This window comes from Notechis scutatus, chromosome 2, assembly GCF_049901735.1.
Source record: "Notechis scutatus isolate UNSWTSFEM ecotype Mainland chromosome 2, rNotScu1.2, whole genome shotgun sequence".
Lineage (NCBI taxonomy): Eukaryota > Metazoa > Chordata > Lepidosauria > Squamata > Elapidae > Notechis > Notechis scutatus.
This window is the reverse complement of record NC_142010.1, coordinates 108972927-108994907: the sequence shown is the minus strand read 5'-3', so window position 1 is coordinate 108994907 and position 21981 is coordinate 108972927. Positions and strand designations below refer to the sequence as shown.

General features: G+C 38.0%; 1 protein-coding gene across 2 annotated transcripts in view; it reads left to right on the top strand.

Moving 5' to 3' along the window:
- Window positions 1-21981, top strand: part of MGAT5B (alpha-1,6-mannosylglycoprotein 6-beta-N-acetylglucosaminyltransferase B) — a 256643-nt gene that overhangs the window by 224493 nt on the left and 10169 nt on the right. For both annotated transcript variants that reach the window (XM_026667540.2, XM_087955715.1), the window contains exon 15: window positions 17399-17473. In XM_026667540.2, coding sequence (XP_026523325.2) covers window positions 17399-17473 — 75 coding nt within the window. The remainder of the gene's footprint in view (window positions 1-17398; window positions 17474-21981) is intronic.

Here is a 21981-nt window from a genome sequence, read left to right as displayed (position 1 = left end):
ATAGAATTAGCCTTTGGTAGACTTGATTTCCTGGCCTGGTCTACCTAGTGGGGTTGGCAGCCAAAGAGAGCAAATAATAGCTAAGATAAACAGAGATAGAGAAAATACCAATGGGTTTTTAAAAATAATTTACTCAAAAGTCATTTTGAGTTTAAAAAAAAAAAAAAAGCTAAACAAGAAACCACCAGCCCACTGAATGCCATTAACAATAAAAGTGATGACATTATCTGTGACATAATTAAAGGAAGGGAATCCCGAAAGGAGCACTTTAGGGCGTAATTTGGAAATGGTAGGGATAGAATGGATTGAAATGAAGGCTTTGTAATTGCGTGTGATGGACCAATATGAATATATTAATATATGAATCAATCTTGGTAGAATATTTAGTAAAGATGGGAGACTGGTTGGAAAAAAATTTAAGGTGTGTAAATGCTGATAGAACAGTACTTGGTAGTGTTGGTCTCCTGCAATATTGAAAGAAGTGTGAATGGCTGTGTCTAAGGTTATGCTTCTGTCTACCTTGTTATATTGAAGTGAAGATTGGCTATGTCAGGAAAAACAAAAGTAAGCTGAATAGGGTAGGAATGGGCTTCTTAAGAAATATATGTGGTGAAACAAGAACAGAGGGAGCCAAAAATATAGGAACAATGAATGGATGTGGATTGAATACAGAAGTGAGTGATCCATATGAAAGAAGCACATTGAGACAGTTTAGCCTTATGGAGAGAATGAATGAGGATCAAATCATAAAACATACACACATACAGAGTATGTATATAGTATATATACACATACACATACTGTATACATTATACATATGAGAGACCATGCAGAGAAATGTGTGAGCCAGAAAAAAAAATAGAGCTGTGTACTTTAACAAGATTAGGCTATTTTCCTAAAAATTGGTGACTGCACGTAGTCTGAAATATTTCCTCCACGTTCTTTGCCATGTGTGTGATTTAATAATTAAATCAATATTAACGGTGACACAGATGGTTCATTGTAAGAGCCCTACAGGCTGAATATTTATTTGAGCATCCTTTTCTTTGCATTCCATCATATGCCAACATTGTTTTCCCTCTCTGCTGGAAAACAAAGGTAAGGATGGCACTAATGAGTTCAAAAGCCAAATGTGTTTGACATCAACAGCTGAACATTCTCTGCTAATAACATTTTGAGATGTGCACCTTGGAGAAACATCAGGTAAGATTGAAAACTCCCTTGAGCTGAACCTTGACCTTTAGCAACTACCAGCATGTCCACGTGGCTTTCTTGGCAACAATGCAGCCATGGTTTACTCCAGGATGTTTCTTGAACCCAGTTTAGCCTACAACAATCCTGCGATTTCCTAAATGTCTCCCATCCAAGTGCTAAGGCACTTATAGCTTTATCTTTTTTTCTTGAGTACAAGTCTGCTAAAAGCAAAAGCAATACAAAAATAACTGCACCACATCATTGGCCCAAAAGAGCTGTCCTGGCCCTCATCGTAGTGAAACTGAGGAGCTCTAAAACAAGAGGGTCCTCAAGGCTATCTGTACCAATGGTGCACAGCTTTCATAGAAATGACAGCCACAAATAGACACTGAATGCTATGTGGAAGATTGCACACTATAAAGGGTGGGGGGGGCAGGATCAGGAGTGGAGTGTTGGGGGCTCAGTGACTTGTGACTTAGCAGGAAGAAAGATGCTACACAGTGAAATAGTACAGAAAAGCAGCAGTGGCAGGATGGAATTAAGAAAAGAGAAGGACTGGAGACCCAAGCAAGTGGATTAGTGCTATTGAAATTCAGTGACAGAATCTGGGGGTATTGGGAGAACTGTACCTGAACTCCAGAAAGCCACAGCTATGCCCAGAGCAACAAAAAATGCAAAGAATTGTTACAGCATAATTCAATTTAATATTAGGAAAGTAATACCAGTATTTCCCCAAGACCGTGGTGGAAACTCACTGAAAGAAGAGGCTAATGCTAGCAAACTATGTTATATCTTTGGCTAAAACAAAGTTTCCTAGGGCAATTCTCAAAATAACTTCCCAAAATTGGAAGTGCCAAATGATCTGGCACTTGACGGGGTATACTTGTAACAAACAAAACAAAACTCCATGGTAGTTTTAAATAGGCATTACAATGGTATTATTATATATAAAGAGAGCCAGTTTGGTCCAGTAGTTGAAGCATCAGACTAAAAACCAGAAGACTGTGAGTTCTAGTCCTACTTTAGGCATGAAAGCCATCTGGGAGACCTTGAGCCAATCTTGGCTCTTTCTTAGCCAATGATGCCAGGCTCGGGGGACATGTTGATTGGTCAATTCCTTTCGCAATTAACAGATCAAAACTCAGTGGATAAAAAAAAAAAGAGCATACTCTCCATTTGGAGAAAGTCCTAGGAAGAAGAGAAAGAAAGAAAAGAAAAATTACAATTGTATTATTCACATTATTCAGAAATTCCAGTGATTCTCCTTCTAGTTAAATGTGCCTCTAAGCATGGGATGGAGGAAGGATTTCAGGAATAAAACAAGTAAGCTGAGAACATCAGGTATTATAGCAATCCTCAGAAGTAAGCCTTACAAAGTTTAATGAGGCTTATCTTAGACAAATGCATATATTGTTGCATACCAAGATACTTGATCTCTCTGCCCTGGAATTTGTTTTTAATTTTCTTTCATAAGAAACCAAACACTGGAGAAATCCAGCAACACACTCCTACTAATGCCTTTAAAATAAGTTGGTTTTTGAACCATCAATTCAAAAAATGTAAATGGGGCCAGGTAAAAGAAATAGAAGGGTCAGAGGAGGGCAAAAATTAAACTAGATGTGAATATAGTGATGCAGTTCACATGAATATTCTCTGTATTTAACAATTCTTTACTTCAGTCACATTCAAAATTACAATTCAGTACTACTTTTGGATATCACCCTGATGTCTAAAGGAGTACCTAATGCTCTGAGGTTTCAGCTTGTGTATTCTTGCCTTAAATATATGGCGTTTTCCCCCCTTAGGATTTCTTTCAACCTGGACTGGAAATGCCTCACTCACACATTTATTTACCTCCTGCAATCTCTTTTGAACCATTGGAAAAGAGTAGGGGAAACATAAAATGTATGTTTTAGTGAAATAATTTTAAAATCTGTTTATGGAACCCATGGAGGAAAAAAAAGCTTTTCTACTACAGAGAGTTACCACTCTTTAGTTTGGAACAAAACACATGTGAACTTCTTCCTTGGGTTCCTTAGCAAAATGGTGTATCTATGGTGCCCTGTGTAGTTTTGACACATGTGTGCTACTCCTGTATTTTCTGGTGTAAACTTTGCAGTGGTTTTCCCTTTTAAAACCATCCTAGGTGGCAGCCAAAACAGGTGGTTCAGTGAAGCCTAAGTGTACCAGGGCACCGTGAATTACAAGAGAGCTATAATTCTTCTCCTACAGAGGAAAAAAAAAAACCCTGCCCTGTGCTAGCTTTTGAATGTGTGCCTTTGGTTGTGCCATCAAAGTTAAGTTATTGTTCCCTGAGATAATTACACTGGGAGCTTGTCATTTTTCACATGACACACAACATTCATAGCGGGAGGAGAAGAGACTGAAGGGCAGTTGTACGACACCCTGAGAGCAAGCGAGACAAAAAGACAAATTACAGTCCTCTGAGAAAGGTGATCTCGGAGGTATTGTCTCAGATATGAATTGCAGCTGTTACAGAGGGGTTAAAGGTGACTGTACAGATGGGACAGCTTTCCTTTGAGGTCCTTTACTTGAACTTGAACTTCTACATAAAAAAAAGATTCCTGCATAAGCAATTTAATGCAGCCAATATTCTGGTGTAGTGAAGGGAAAAGGCTTTGTCATATTAAAGTCAAAATGAAAGGAATATAATAGAAAATTATATATTTCAGGTTATGCTAGGGAAAGCAGCATGTTAAGCATCACTGCAAAAATAGCTGGTTAAAACATTCCCCCAGCTGCTGCATAGGCAATTGCATTATTTTCTATTTATTTGGCTAGTAACATTTGGGTTGGGCCTTCCTTCCTTCCTTCCTTCCTTCCTCCCTCTCCCCTACTATTTTGTTTATAATTAATTCATTATTCTTTTCAGGGCTATGATTCCTGTGGAGAAATTCTATTTTGATACAGTATGTGTTTCTAGATTACAGTATGAGTGTGTTTGCTTGTTTCTGATTTGAATGGAGATCCAGGTTTTTTCAGAGAATGTATTTACTGGGGTATATATTGGTACAGTTTTTGTTAGTCAAACGCCCAGAAGACCTTTAGAAATAAATAAACAAATTAACTAGAAATTGGGGGGGATAAGGAAGATCTGCTTCCTAGATCTGGTTGAAGAGAATTCACTGCACTGCAAGCCTCTATTTCTTTCTTTTTTAAAAAAAAAAGCCCTTCTGGATTAAGTATGTTTCCTCCAAAGCAGTGTTTGCAAACCTGGCAACTTTAAGATATGTGGATTTCAACTCCCATTTTGCACTTCAATTCTCATGCTGACTGGGGAGTTCTGGGAGTTGAAGTCCACACATCTTAAAGTTGTCAAGTTTGAACAATACTGCTGTAAAGTTAAGTGAAGATAGCTTGAATTAATTTTTTTCAGCCATGCTTTCGCTGCTATCCAATCTTTATCTGTGATCTAAAGGAAATGGTCCATTTATTGAAAAAAAGCTTTTTGTTATGAAATGTGAAGGGCTATCTCTTACAGTGGAATTGTGTTCTGGTATGGCTGTGCTATTATCTATTTTATTATCATTTTTTTAAAAGAATTTTGCTCCCAGTTTCCACAACGCTTACCTTCAGGCTACCTGTTGTCTTATCATACCACAGGTTGAATGGGCTCTTCTTATGATGAAAAGTAATGTCTCCATTCCATAACTTTGTTGAAATAGGGCTATTTTAATAAATGAAATCAAAACATAATCCTTGAAATGAGCTGTTTTGTTACCTGTTTTCGCTTTTCCACATAGTCATCACTATTCAGTTTGTACTTCTGCCAATGATGGACAAGCTTGTCCCAAATATGTTTTTCAAAAGGCAACTGGACTTTTTTGGTTTTTTTTCTTTGAAAACATTTTGTTTCTCATCCAAGAAGTTCTGAAGATCTGAAGAAGCTTCTTGGATGAGAAGTGAAACATTTTCAAGGGAAAAACTAGGTAAGTCCAGTTGACTTTTGAAAACCACCATTGGGACAACCGTGACCTGAATGGTTGAGAATCTCCATAGATGACAGACAAGCTTCTTAAAGTTGTCATGAAAGAACACTACATTTTGTCTCTTCAACTAGATCCTGTTAATCCCTTCCTTCTCTTCACACGAGTCAAAAAGATGCCCCCCAAAGGTATTCCCTCAATTTTGGGGAAAGGTGGAAGTCATATGAGCAGCAAGTCTGGAGAGTGTAGTGGAAAGTGAGGTCCAACTTTACAGTTGCCTCTTGGATATCTTGTAAAGTCTAGTGGATTACTTCTTGTGCTTCTGAATTCTGTTTAATGCTTTGTTGTTTCAAAGCTTTGAAGGTTGCAACACAGTGGTTTGAATTGATAATGGTGTCATGTTCAAGGAATGGATGGATGGATGGATGGATGGATGGATGGATGGATTCTTTATTGGCTAAGTGTGATTAGACACACAAGGAATTTGTCTTGGTGCATATGCTCTCAGTGTACATATAAAGAAAAGATACATTCATTAAGAATCACCATTTCAAAAATGATAACTACAAGTTTTTCTGCTGAAGCCTGGGTTTTGATTTTTTTTTCCTCTGAGGGTAAGTTTTGTGATATTCTATGGACAGATGCTTCATTTCTGGGTCATAATGATGAGCCTATGTTTTGTCAGCTGTCATGATGCTATGAAGAAATTCCTCCCGTTTATTCTCACAATGTGACAATGATTGCTGGCAAATTTCAACTCTTGAAACTTACACGTCTGCCATCAGCATTTGAAAGACCCATTTTGCACAAACTTTCTGATATTGAAGAACATCAATAAGAACATCAACAGGAGCCTACATGCTCCTGTGAAGCACCAGACTTGACAGCAATTTCCATTTCACTGATCCACCAATTGTTCTTAATCAGTTCAGCAAGCTTGCTCATCTGAAACTTATTGATTGCTATCACAGGTTTTCCCCTTTGTTTTAGAACACACAAATCAGCTTTTTCATTTTTACATTTTTGGGGGCAGCAATACACAATATTCATGTTCATACAGTCATAACATTAACAACTTGCATTTAGCAGTGAATTTTAATTGGAGGGACTTCGATGCCAATTAAAAATTTAATCATGGCACATTGCTTTGATGCAGCCTTCCTTTTTACAAACAATAGCAACATACAACAAATTCCTGCCAACTGTAATGAAAGAACACCTGTTAAAGAACAGGTCAGAGTTTCTAGCATGTCACTACTGCCATCTATTGATGACTTCTTACATTGGAAGCACTGTTTCATTCAGTCCTTGTATATCTTTTGAAGTATTTTTATTGTTTTCTAAAGTTGTTTTTAATTGCTTATAAAACAAGTAAAGAAATAGCTAAAAGGTAGATAAAACTGTATAATCTTTTTGAAGGGTTTATAATCTCATCTGCTAGATGGAACACCCATTTTAAAAAAGGACAGCCTTTTAAAAAGAAATATAACCATTTTCTCTATAGTTTTAATTTTTTCATGCATGTATGTAAGAGACAGAGCCTGCATCATGTTATCACAATGCATTTTTTGTCATTTTGCAACATTTCTGGATTCTGCAAACCTTGTCTACTGAAGTCATTTCCATGAACAAAAGAGCACAAGATGGGCATGTGATATATCTATGATAACCACCAGAAACATATTCAAGTATTATTACCAGATTAGAATATAGTATATGTTGTTTCCCAAATAAATTTATGTTAAAAGAGAATGCTTGTAGCAGAGACAAATAGACCTAATCCATGCACAATATTTCTTGGCAAAAGCATTATTCCTGATAATCTTATCCCAAGTGCATGTGTATAACCAGTTTAGAATATTCTTGCTCTATTGATACTAAAGTACCATTTCCCTGCATTAACCACCAGCATCCAACAACAGCCACAAGGTCTCTAAAACCTACTGCTCTTGGCCTAACAAAAATCAGTTTTGTGAAGTTGCTATTTTCATACAGGGAAGCATCAAATGGCATCCTTGAGAGCCTTCTTGAAAAGCAAACAGCAACTTTGCAGAAAGGCACCATGCCTGTAAAAGATTACTTTACAGCATGTTAATCCCAAAATTGTTCAGGGACTTCTGCTTGGCAGTTATTTACATAGTAAAGGAAAATATTTATTGGACATCCACAATGGACATCCCATTGACTTTGCGTTGCAATGTTAAGAGTTGTCCACATAGTGTAATGATGCACATATGTGGTTTTTCAATCTCTTCTAGAACTTTCCTCTTATCTTCTTCTGCAGCTTTCAGACCACATTGAAATACTCTTGATGCAACCGGTTTCTTTGTAATCTTGTATCTTCTGCATTCTTCCTGGTGTTGTAATCCTTTTAACTGAATCTTAACTCATCTTTCGTGCATATTTCTGATGACCCATCTGTTAACCACAATCCCAAGAGCACCTCTTATGCTTTACCCCCTCCTTTATGTTTATAAATTCAGATTGTGCTCTCAAGGCCACAGCGAAGTGTTACCTTCTTCAAAAATAACTGCTTAATTAAAAACTGACATGTTCTGTCTTCTGTTGGTCATCGCAGTGTTTGAGACCTTTCCAGAACACAGTCTGTCATAACAGTGATAGGTACTTTCTCTGAGAAGAGACGGGCACACAGGGCTATCTACTGTTTCTTATAAACCAGGTAGAATGACTGAATTTAGCATGAGCTGCCAAAATGTAATTTAATTCTGATGGTGGCAAGTTCTAACTTCAGACCTGGGCATAAACAAAAAAGAAATAGCCATTAGGTGAAATTATTATGAAACTATTAAAGAAAAATCTGTTTATCTATTCCTTGTGCTCAAAAGCTATGCAATTTGGCTGCAAAACTGGTCTGTGATTTGATTTTTAAGCATGATGAACTAAATAAAATTTTCTTTGTGAGGCTACAGCAGGAAGTTTCATCATACCATGTTTTCTGTAATGGCTTTATTTGAGGATGGATTGTATGGCTTCATCCTAAATTACAGAAAAACTATAATAGGAAGCCTGTTCACCATTTCTCAAACTGGATTCATTGGATGTAAGGTTTAATCTACTCATGATAAGATTAGGTGCTATGGTGACAATACAAGAGCAATAGTTCTTCTCTACTAGTGATCCTTGTTAAGTGACTGCATCATTTAGCAATTGTTCACAGTTACCACAATGGTGAAAAAATAACTTTGTCCCCAATGCTTGAATTTATAATCTTGACAGAGCTGAAAAACCTAAGTACAGTCATGACTGTCAGCAGGCTTTTCACTAAATGATCCTGTGGCTAATTCAATTGTGTTGCTAAATAAGGACTATCTGTATAAAACACATGCAAGGAAACATGATAAAATGCCAGGTTCACAGATTTGGCTAAGAGGCTGTGATATATGAACAAAACAGCACATTTAGCTGTGAATCATAATGGAGGCAACAGAAAAGGAGGGAATGGGAACAGCATACTTCACACCAGTACATTGTTCTAGTGACTTGATGATTGGGTGACTAGTACTTTCAGTCACCAGTGGGGAGAAAAGCTCAAAATGTATAATAAATCATCTTTCAAACTGTTATGTCTAATTGTTGGAGTACAACATCCATAATTCCCAGTAAGCATGACCATTAAAAGTAAGATAAAGCATGACTAAAACCTCTGAAATGAGGTAGGTTTAGAATGAATGAATAAAAGGAAAGGAAAGGAAAGGAAAAGAAGAAAGAGAAAGAGAAAGAGAGAGAGAGAGAGAGAGGGAGGGAGGGAGGGAGGGAAGGAAGGAAGGAAGGAAGGAAGGAAGGAAGGAAGGAAGGAAGGAAGGAAGGAAGGAAGGAAGGAAGGAAGGAAGGAAGGAAGGAAGGAAAGAAAGAAAGATGTACTTAGACAGTGTGCAAATCCTGGGAAAGCTGTTGGGCAGCCATCATAAATTCTGAAGCCTTCTGATCCCACATTTGTTGTGAACTTGTATGTGGTATGGAAAATGAAGAGAGATTATTGCTTGTGTGTTCTGAGTTTAAATTTGGTAAAATAAAAACCTGTAATCCCTTGAGAATATACGTCTTTGATATTAATGCCCCCTGATTTACTTAATCTTCTCTCCTTCTGATGTCCTTGTCACTATGTTTCTACATCTATGTTGACTTTCTGTGTATTTTTAAGCTAAAATTAGTTTACATCAGATAATAATCTAGGGTGACATCTATCCTCTGTGGCCATTCAGGTATTTGCAACTGTTCTTTAGTCTTCCTCCTCTGCTCTTCTTCAAGCCCTCTATCAGAAAGGAAGAAGATGATTGAAGGGCTTCTGGCATATGGCTTAAAATGAGTGAAAAGTAGTTTTGCTAGCTCCAGAGCACCAGAAGCAGGATTTTCTCCCATTCACATGCACTTTTTAAATGCTTTTGAATTTGAAATATGACAAATAGGTCGTAGAAAAGTTAGTTCTGTAAGTGAAAGTCAAGCACAATTCAGAGTTCTGCATTAGGAAGGATCTGGGTGATGACCAGGCTGCTTAAGAGCTCCATAGAAGCATCCTGCAATTGCTGTCTGAAAGTAACCCAATCAAACTGGGGGCAAGTTCAATAATTCATAGGCAGTATCAACTCCTGTCATTATGTCAGAACTGATTACCATTTGCACCTGTAATTAGATATAATGGCTACAATTTCCAGCCTTGCTGAACCTTCTGCTGAGATATTTATGGCAGAAGGTTGCTAAGAATTATCTCTCCCAGCCTTTCGAGTTTCAATTTGATTCATTCATCAGAAGAGAAGAAATAATTCTCTCCACTGAATATATAGCTGGACCAATAGACTGAAAATAGGTCATAAATCAGAAGACACTTTTGGCTTAGAGCCCATTTAATGCCACTGTCCAAGCACTAGGAAGAACATCACTTTATGGAGATTCAAAACTAGCAAAAAGGTGAAATATTTCCCGAATCAAGCTTGACTTCAGTTATGGGATTATCTTGGCAGTTTCCTATTGTCTTCTTCCAGGAGATGGATAGATTCTCTCTCTCCCTCTCCCTCCACCCTCTCTCTCTCCCTTCTTAATCCAATCTAGACTGACTATGTGCTGTCACCTTTTGAGATGTAGGACTTATAGTGATCTAAATATTGACTTTGTAGTTTATTCCTTGTGCATACTGTAAATGCAAGTATTAGTACAAATATCTTTTTAAGCCAATGCAAATACTACTTTTGGGAAATTGAGTTTACTATTTGAAACAGCTTCTTTTTCTGCATAAGCAAATTTGTACTGTTCTGGAAAATAATTCTAAAATTTCATAAACTGGAGAAGTGGGAAGTCTTTGGTTGGAATTCTACGGAGATGGACTGAAATACCATTATGAGTTCTTTCTTTTTTTTCTTGCCCATAATGATTCCAACCATTTGTATAATTTATACAAATGTGCAAGGACGATGCTAATTTTTTGTATTAAGTATACTCAAGCTACTTTGCAAAATAATTGCCAGTTAATCTTCGGCCTTCTTATGAAATTAACAATATGAGAGTTGGAAGGGGGCTTGGAGGCCTTCTACTCTAGCTTTCTGCTCAAGCAGGAGACTCTATATCAGGGGTATTAAACTGGCAGCTCGCAGGCTGGATACATCATGCGCAGGCCATGCCCACCCTAGCTCTATGAAGGGAAAAAATGTCTCCATACATCACATTACAGTCTCTTCTTAAAAACTTCCAGTTATGGAGCACTCACAATTTGGGGTGGGGGTGCAGGCAAAGTTCCATTAATTGTTCTTGCTGTCGACTCAAATTGTCATTGTTTCATTTCAAAGTGATTTTTCAGTAGAGTTGCCTGAATTGTCACTGACAGAAGCACTTCCTGAGTAGAGTCTGGCTCACGGAACTCCCTTTGACAGAAGAGAGATTTATTGCCAGTACTTTCCTCCCCAGAACCTGAAAATCTGATCCAGAGAGTTTGTGGACAGTTTAGAAGAAAAGAACACAGCTGCTAATAGTAGGCATCTCAAGTGCTCCACTTCATTTTAATATTAAATAAGAGGAAATGGATCAGCTTCAGAAGAAAAATAAGGTTTTACATTTCCCCATTAGCTCCAAGGTTTGACCATAGGAATTGATCTGGAATTGATTCTGCACGAAGGAAGATATGATGAGAATCTGGATAAAGTATCTGCTAGATGCTGACTGTTCCATAATTAGAGGAGTTTCTGCTTTTCATTAATACTAAGACTTCAAGCCATTACTTTAATATACCTCTCGTTGAAACCGTAGCCACTGTCCCACTAAAGGCAGCCATTTTTATGCTCCAAGGATTCTGTGTAACAATAGTAAACTCACGAGAATCTCAATGGCTAGAAAGCACTACGCAACCTAAAACCATCTCTATCTATTGGACCGGATGGAATATGTGCCTACTTCTTAAGAAAGCTATCCACTGCCATAGCCAAACCTCTGAGCATAATCTTTGAAAAATCTTTCAGGACCAGCTCCTTGCCTAACCTATGGTTACAAGCCACAGTCATCCCTATCTTCAAAAAGGGAGACCCAAGCCTAGTTGAAAATTACAGACCAATCTCCTTATGCTGCGTCACCTGTAAAGTCATGGAATCAATTATTAACCAATCCATCATCCTCCATTTAGAGACAAACAACCTACTCTCCAATAAACAATTTGGTTTCAGAAAAAAACTATCCTGTAATCTGCAACTCTTACACTGCAAAAACATATGGACTACACAACTCGACCAGGGCAAAGCAATAGACGCAATCTACATAGACTTCAAAAGCCTTTGATTCAGTGGTACACGACAAACTACTCCTAAAAATAAAATCTTTTGGTATCTCTGGACAACTGAATAACTGGATAGAAGCATTCCTGTCAAACAGACAACAAATGGTCAAAATCGGGAACGCCCTATCAAATCCAGTACCTGTCAATAGTGGTGTTCCCAAGGCAGTGTTCTAGGACCAACTCTCTTCATAATCTACATAAACGACCTTTGTGATCATATCAAGAGCAATTACGTTCTCTTCGCTGATGATGTAAAGCTGTTCAATACCACAGACAATACTACTACCCTACAAAAAGACCTAGACTATGTATCTGAATGGTCTAACATATGGCAACTCAAATCTCAACAAATAAATGCTCTGTCTTACATATTGGTAAAAAAATCAGAAAATAAAATACAAGCTGAATAGTCAAGATCTTGTTGATGACCCAAGCTCTGTAAAGGACCTGGGAATACTCACCTCTAATGATCTAAGTGCTAGAGCCCACTGCAACTACATAGCCAAAAAGGCATTAAGAGTTGTTAACCTAATCCTACGTTGCTTTTTCTCTGGTAATATCTCACTACTAACCAGAGCATACAAAACATTTGCTAGGCCAATACTCAAATACAGTTCATCAGTCTGGAATCCTTATTACGTATGTGATATTAGCACAATTGAGAAAGTCCAGAAGTATTTCACAAGAAGAGTTCTCCACTCTTCTACTCGTTGTAGAATACCTTATGCCACCAGACTCGAAATTCTAAAACTAGAAAACCTTGAATTACGCCGCCTTCGGTCCGACTTAAGCATGGTATATAAAATCATACATTGCAATGTCCTACCTGTCAATGAATACTTCAGCTTTAACCATAACAACACAAGAGCACACAACAGATACAAACTCAAAGTAAACCGCACCAAACTTGATTGCAGGAAATACGACTTCAGCAATAGAGTGGTCAATGTCTGGAATACTCTACCCGACTCTGTAGTCTCTTCCCCAAACCCCAAAAACTTTAACCTTAGACTGTCTACTATTGACCTCACCCTTTCCTAAGAGGTCTGTAGGGGCGTGCATAAGCGCACCAACGTGCCTACCGTCCCTGTCCTATTGTTTCTCTTATTCTTTTATTTTTCTTATATGTACCCATTACATATATTCACAACTATGTATACACTTGTACTTATTATCTTGTAAACAATTGACAAATCAAATAAATAAATAAATAAATAAATAAATAAAATCATACAATTGTTTACACTAGGTTTGTTGAAAGGCTACAATTGGCTGGACCCATATTTCACACTAATCCATAACTTACAAATCACATTTGTTCCATTGAATCTGGGAAGACCTGGGAAAGGAAAGAATGTTTTTTAAAGATCCTAACACTACTGCTTCTCTTTTTAAAAAGTTATAGACGGGGTCCTTGGACCATTTAGAAAGCAAGCCCAATCTTCTGCAGCAGAGTTATGTTAAGGAAAGTAAAACATGAAAGAGCAGGTCTCATCACCAAATCAAACTTAAAGAATTAACCACTCCCAACCTGCCAAAAATTTCAGGATTGGAAGAGTAATTAGAGAAGGCAAAGGCAAAGCCCTTAGCCACCAAGAATTTAGCTTGGCCTCCTTCCTCTCCTTCTCATTTCCTAAATGAAAGGCCACAAAGGTTGCCATATGTTGCAGTTATGGTAAGAATCTGAGTGAGCAAAGCAGATTCAAGCATCCATAATATTTAGCATTCACAGTGCAGGAGTTTGGCAGCTAGTTTTTCTGTTTCTTAATGCTGTGACATTAGTGTCACCCTCTTCTTTCTTTAGGCCTGCTGGATTTGGGAACTAAACATATTCTCCATTTAAATGCTAATCTTTTTCTGTGACACAGATCCCTTTGTACATACAGTTTGGTGTTCTGGTGCAATAAAACTTAAACTGCAAGTGTAAAATATCCACTGAGACTACTCAGTGCCCCTCCCCCTCCTTTCAATATGCTAAACAAGGGAAAGGAACAATTGCTGATAAAACATGGAAATGACTGTTCTCTTTCTTGGGTTATTTTCTATAGCAGGCAGGAAGGTGTTTATTCCATCTTTACTCCATCTGCACAGATGCCGCAAAGAAGACTGCCTGTCTCTATTACATTTCAGAACTGAATGGAAATGCTATGCTTGTTGTTTCAGGGTGTGTCAATGCTCTTACTATGTACAAAAGGGAAGGATGCCTTTCATAAATAAGTTCTATCCCTTGACTTCCCTCTCTTGTTCAAGTAGAACTTGAACAGTCCTACTTGTATTCCCTTTCAAGTTCAAGTAGGACACCTGGGAATAACAGCTAAATGGCTTTGATGTCACTCCTGGGTCGACATCATACCCACTGTATCCCTATATTAGCTTCTGCCTTGGGGAATGGAGCTAATTTGTTTCTGGCTCAGTAGCAACATAGGAGGATTTGGAGATCCAGAGATCAGCATTATCTTTCTTGTATTCATTATCTGGCCATTTGGAGGAAACCCTTGTCAACTTGATCTATACAATGTACCTTCTCTGAAGCTTTTTGTCAACCCAGACTGAGAAACCAATGCCATATAGGTTATGACTACTTTTTATTGTAACATCTATAGTAACAGAATCTTGGAAATCTGACTGTACAGTCCTTCCCTCTCTCACTTGACCTTTCTGTGAACTAGGGAGGAATTTGAGATATTTTCTCAAGTTATTTTCTTGAGCTGGGCTCTTGCCCCATTTATCATTGTCTTGGTAGCAGTTGTTTCTCCTGTCCTTCTAGGCCAGGGCTCTCAAACTCATCACCTGCTGCCCAAACCCATGCCTAGTATAGCAAAGGTGTGGGGGGGAAGTCCCGATATGTCATGAGACACTGTCATGACAATGTGAGTTTGACACCCCTGTTCTAGGCCATCCCTATTCCCTCTATAGTTTCAGAGAGATATAGATGTTAGAGTCGGCCATGTTACATTATAATGTGATCTTTCTCTTTCTCTCAGAAAGCTTATTTGCACTGTACATACCATTTGCTAGATTCTATGTATCCCTTCTTGCAACTCCAATGAACACTAGGACCTGAATAACTCCTAAAGTTAATGTACTGCATGTAGTTACTTAATGAATAAACGGTCCATGAATTCAATTCCTGGCAGAGGGGTTGAACCTTACAGAAAAGATGTCTACGCATATCTGATGAGTCCCAATTGTCCATCCTGAAGAACATAATAAGAGAATGTAACTGGTCTTATATCGCCGCCTTGTAGAGTACCTAAGTTGCAGAATTCTGACAATTGGTTTATGAGTGGAAGTGATGGTTGTACGGAAGTATTCTTGAGCATCATAATTCAGCTTCTTGTTTCCCAATTTAGAGTCTTCCACTCAGGGGTGGGATCCGACCTGTGTAACTACCGGTTTGGTGATTTTGTGATTTGCGATTTGCGCACACATGTGCGCTTCACGTGCGTGTAGAACGTCGTCAGCTATGCTGCCCGAACAGTAAGCAGCACTGCGTGCGGGTACGTAGCATTTGAAAAAGCACTATTTTCCTGCTTTTTCAACCGCAGCTGTGCCGCGCAAAGCAGCAGAGGTTGGAAAAGCAGGAAATAAAGGTCAGGAAAGAAACCGGGGGCAGAGGGGGGGCTAAAACAGCAGTAGATGTAGAACCGGTTCTATGTCTGTTGCTCTTTAGAGCTACCGGTTCTACAGAGCCAGACAGAATCGGTAGAATCCCACCCCTGCTTCCACGTAACCTGAAAGCACTATCCTTTTATAGATTGATAGGCTTGGTGTAGTTTCGTTGCTTCCAGGCAGAATCCTTAATCAGTAATTCCTCTGCTTCAGTCCTTGAATTCCATGAGAAAGGAGATGCCCAGCTGAAGCCCTTCCATATTTTCTCATTGTTTTGTTTTTGTTTCTTCTTTCTTAATAAAGAAAAAAACCAGTTAAAACAGGAAAGCAGAATATCTGAGAAAAGGCTTGTAAACGGTAGTTCTGAAGATCCTTCTTTTGGTGACATCTTCTCAAAAGCTCCGTAAACAGACCTTCCTTTCAGGACAATGTGCTGAGTCATTCAAGGACTTGTCTGCTGTCAAATATGAATAAACGGGAAAAAATCAACAGAATTATTAAGTGCTTAGTCAGGATCTGAGGACTCCTCAGAAGGACCTACTCAAAGTTTATATTCTGAAAATAAAATGAGAAGCAATAAGTAGAAAATGTCAAGAAGCTCTTAGATCAAAGACCATGAAAGAGAGCATCCATCTTGTCGTCATTCCTCACTAATAAACTATTGAAAGACTCAAAACACCCTTAGGGTCAAAGGATTCATAGTTAGACTAGTATGCTCTAGAAGCACAGAATTAACCAAAGCATTCAGCAGGCCTTGGATAAAAGAAAGAATGCCTTGAACCTTTATTACTTACATATATTTTTATTTTTCTTTTGCTGGCATATTTTTATCAGCTTTGATCTTTATTTTTCTTTTTTTAATAAAGGGAATGGAGAAAGACGAAAGATAGGCTCATTAGAACCATTGACCCTAGTGAATCTGTTTGCTGTTGGCCTTCTTGCCATACAGGGAGATACTTCATCCAATTGTTTGCTGGTAGCAGATGAATGCAAGCATCTGCTGTCGTTGCCATCATTAGTATATTTGACAGATCAAACAGGAGGCTTGCTGGTATGTGTGAGAAGAAGCAGGGAGGGAGGGAAAATGTGTGTTAAGGCTTGCTAAGATATAAGCTTGAAACTGAATAGTCTTCATATTCCAGGCCCAGCAGTATGTGCCAGCAGTCTAATATACAGTCAGCATCAATGGTTTTGATCAGAACATATTGGCGAACAGATCTGAAGAATCTTTGCATCCCAGCAGATGGTCACATATAATTGCAAAATCTGGGACTTGATCAATACACTAATTTCATCAGATTTCTGAAAATGCAAAGCTGCCTTTGTAGTTTTGCATGAGAACCTGCATGAGAACTAGGTGGTGGCTCCAGGCAATGGAGGTTACAATTTTTGTGGTTTGTGTAGTGTGCTTCTTCAACACACTCCAAGTGCTTTCTTTATGTCAGAGAGTATTTGCTTGGACAATGTGCATTCCTGAAATGATCAGGAATTTCAGTTCCCTTGCTGAAATTCTAAGAGTTGTGCTAAAAGGCAATTCAATTTAATTACTGACCAAATAGAGATAATTGTTAAGTACTATATTGACTACATTATATGCACGGCCAAAACCTGTTTAAAGGTCTGTTTAAAGGTAAATGAGGATGAAATGACATTTTCACTTTTAACTATGAAAAAGAGGTAAGTTCTTGCAGAAAAGATTGTAAATGCAACCAAACTTGCTTATTTGTCCTTCATTTGCTTCATATGGAAAGTTAAGACATTCTGTCATAATGATAGGATACCATATTTTTCATAACTTTTTCACAGAAAGTGGAAGTAATCTATTCTACGCTCATTCATGTCCATATTTCTTCCTCCTTTGTTCCTCTAGGTTGATCCTTACTTGCCCTATGAATACACATCTGAAGGAATGCTAGAGCGGATTCATGCCTACATTCAAAACCAGGTAACTTATCTTCTCCCTCTTTCTGACTTAACCCAGCAAATGGGAATATCCTAGAACCATTAACTTGGTTTATGTAGTATAAAATAATCAATAATCTGATCAACCTAATTCTTCCCATTGTGCTGGACAAGAATTCCCACCTTCCCCAGCCAGCATAGCCATCAGATACTCAAATATTTACTAACATCTACTAAAGTAAGCAAGGCCAAATTTTGAGTCCTATTTTCTCTGGGGGAGTCAAGTATTTTAAGAGCGAAATGAGGGACCTATTTCTCTTTTAACAGATGGGTTGAAAATGATGGCCCTGTATACTCCAGTGGAATCCTGACATCATAGGCCATGTTCATAGCATTTTTGGAGATAAAATAATTCTAAATAATAATGATAATAAAAATCAAAGCAAGAAGCCCACTTCACATCATTTTGTGCACAGAAAGTGAACTGTTAAATACCACTTTATAATGCCTTGGTAAGCCACACTTGGAATACTGCATCCAGTTTTGGTCACCACGATGTAAAAAAGATGTTGAGACTCTGGAAAGAATTGAGAGAAGAGCAACAAAGATGATTAGGGGACTGGAGGCTAAAACTTATAAAGAACAGTTGCAGGAACTGGGTATGTCTAGTCTAATGAAAAGAAGGACTAGGGGAGACATGATAGCAGTGTCCCAATATCTCAGGGTCTGCCACAAAGAAGAGGGAGTCAAGCTATTCTCCAAAGCACCTGAGGGCAGGACAAGAAGCAATGGGTGGAAGCTAATCAAGGAGAGAAGTAATCTAGAACTAAGGAAAAATTTCCTGACAGTTAGAACAAGTAATCAGTGGAACAACTTGCCTCCAGAAGTTGTGAATGCTCCAACACTGGAAGTTTTTAAGAAGAGATTGGATAACCATTTATCTGAAATGGCATAGGGTTTCCTGCCTAAGCAGGGGGTTGGACTAGAAGACCTCCAAGGTCCCTCCCAACTCTGTTTATTCTATTCTATTCTATCTCTGTTACTGGGCTACTGTGGAAAGGGTGTTTTTCTTCCCTTCTTTTGAGGTTCCAGAAATGGAATAATAAAAATATGGAGAAGGAATCTAGAAGAAATCCCTACCTGAAATATTTTGATTTGCCAAATGATCAGTAAAATTGAATCCCTTTCCTGCCAATTCTTGGCCATGTTGGAAACTTTGGCAAACTTTGAGCAATTAAAATGGGAAAATGCTATTTTAAATGTATATTTTCTCTCAAGCTTCCCCCTCCCCCCAGTGTTTAATCTATTCCTGTATAATTTGTTTCTCTCCATCCACAGTTAATGACAGTTACTATTTTCAACACTTTTTTTTCTCTTTGCTAATTGGAAAAATGATGTGCTTTGATATGACAGAGAGTACCAGCACACTGTTCCATTTTTAAATCCTTGAAATAATATGATTATTATTGGAATAAAAAGTAAGGATGTAACTTAGTACCCTTTTGTGCACAGAAAGTAGAGTGTAAATTTTTCTCCACAATTGTGTTAATACTATGGAAAAGTGTTTTGCACCTCAAGGAAGGAAAGTCTATTCTAGAAAGCATATCAGCAACTTCAGCAAAGGATCAATAGATCCATATTTTTGAGTAATTTCAGCTGATTTTAGATATAATTAAAGACTGCTTTAAAAAACTGGCCACCAAATATTCACCACATCACATCACTAATCTATTAAAAAGCCACTGCCAATGATCCTGGAATTCAGTCCTTAACCTCATCTCTTAACAAGCATATGAGGTTTCTGGGAGTGGTTATAAACTCCATTTAACAGAGCTGTATTTTTCTATCTACTTACCTAGCAGTCATACCTATGAACTCTTTGGCACTTACCTATGGAAGGATATAGATAAGACTGACTCTATTAAAGAAGAGGATTAACATAATTAAAGTACTTACTTTTGCATAAAAGCAAGGGTGGTTTTTTTTGGCCATAAGAAATGAGCTTTATTGCAGTTGCAGGCAAAAATGTATGCATCTCCGGTCCAATTGTATCCTTCAAAGACTCCTCAGTGAACAGAGGCAGCACTGCCACATATAACTATTTAATCATGGCATATTTCTGCAACTTTTAATGCATATTTAATATTTATATGCAGTTATTTACAGATGCAAAATAGGAAAACAGAGGACATAGCAGGTGGAAAAGCCTGGACACCCTTTCATTCAGGACTCTGTAACATTTTTTTTTTTTTTGGCAAAAATAACAGCTTCCACAATTTCCTCTGGCCAACTAAAAGCCCATCTGTTCTTAATTTGAAAGTCCCCCCCCCCTATTTTTCCTTGCAGAATACTTTTAGTTCAGAAATATTGAATAATATCTCCTTGTATGCAGCATATGTTTGAGCTCTGCCACAGATTTTCAATAAGGCTCAAGCTTGATGGAACTGTGATGGCTATTCCAAACATTATTTTAATAGCTATCTAGGAGTTCTTTTGTTGAAAAGTTTCACCTTTTTTTCTCCAAATGCATTTTTTGTGACCTAACCATTCAAATTTTGTTTCAACAATCCAAGGCACTTTTTCTAAAATATTTTATCAAGATTTCCTTTTGCATACTAGATGATGAGAGGTTGGAGAAAAAGTTTCCTTCTGATTACTGTCCCATGCGCCTAGGGGTCCCCAGGGACCGGTCCGCGGAACAAGTCCTACCGGGTCGCTGGTTGCTGGGCGCCGCCATCTTTTTTGATGAAGCTCCGTGAGCTTTTCCGGGTAGAAAGCTCACCGAAAGCCACCGGAAGCACTCTTTTTCATCAAAAAAGCTTATGGCGGCGCCAGCGCTCGTGACTTTTCCGGCAGAAAGCCATTTCTACCCGGAAAAGCTCACCGAAGGCAGGCCGCTTATTTTTTGATGAAAAAAAGTGCTTCCGTGAAGTCACCGGAAGCACTTTTTCATCAAAAAGATGGCGGCGCCCAGCTGATGCCGGGTATCTGGCCGCGGCGCCCAGCTGATGCCAGTGACCGGGCCGCGGCATAAAAAAGGTTGGGGATCACTGCCATGCACAGTATAAACAATGTGATTCTGTGGACAACCACTCCAACATCAGCTAAATATTTTAGCTGGTCATTTGCAATGGCCTACAGGTTTTGTATTGCAGATGTGATCTCCTTCAAGACAGGTCTGGTAAAAATATTTTTTTCTTGGTCTTCCAGACTTTGCCTTGACTTTAAAAGTTACAGTATGCAACTTCCATTTCTTATCACTATTTTTCAATTACTAGAAATTACTAGCTGGAGACATTTAGTTTCTGTAAAACGTCTTCTCTAGTTTTGTTACTTTAATTTTCAAATGCTTATACAGATGCTAGAAGAGCTCATTTTGCTGAAAAGTAGATAGAAACAACAGTCACACACTCAAAGATTAGAAGAATCTGAATATTTATTTACCTGTAGAATCATCATCTGGCTAAATATAGAGTTCAGGTAATCAGTGTTTTCTGTATTTATTTATATCCTGCCTTTAATATTCTTTTTTACAAATTACATAATATTCCTTCCTCCTCTTACTTTCCCCACAACAACAACAACAACAACAACTGTGTGGGGTGGATTGGGCTGAGAGAGAGTGACTTGAGGGGAAAAGGGACGCTGAATCAATGGGGAAAGTATTCAAATGTCTATGCTTGCCATTCTTACTATTTTCTTTTTTCTTTTTCTTTTTTTGAAAATTTTATTTGGGTTTTCACAAAAACAAAATACAAATAAAACATCTTTTTTTGAAAATAGCATGGTCCCAGGTTATCACTTCTTCATACAGACACAAAACTCAATTTCATGCTCATTTTTATATTCTATTTCATATCTTATTACCGTTTTATATTTTCTACATAGTTTTCCCCTCTTTTAATTTTCTCAACTTTATTTTAATTATCTCATCTCAATTCAAATCATTATATTTATACCGTGTTTTCATATAATAAGGCCGGGTCTTATTTTTTTGAGCTAAAAATGGCTAGGCCGTCTTTTCGGGGACTTAATTTCCCCCTTGCATCTTCGGGTGGGCGGCGACGGCTTGATGTTGACCTCGACGTTGGTGGGGCACTTCAGATCGAGGTCAACGCAGGCAGCACCATATCCAGGTGTGCAACAAAAGTACTTCCTAATGGCAAGCCCCCACCATTCCCCCATTTCGCATGTTTTAATATAGGCCTTAATTTGGGGGAAGGGCTTAATTTCATTTCATGCCTATAAAACATGCTGGGACTTCCTATTGGGGGAGGCCGTATTGTTGGAGAAACAGGGTACTTTTGTCTGTCCTGTTTCAATTTCATATTATCTTTTCTTATTAAACAAATTTTCCCTGTAGTTACCAATTGGAGTATGACACCTTTATATCTTTCAATTTTATCCATTCAAACTCTTATTTAAGCTTCAATGTATACCTTTAAGATTATAGCATTCAATATAATACATAACTTCCAATCGAATTCTGCTTGGTACATTCTTAAAATACACACTATATTCTTAAAAAGAAAAATATATATATATATATAT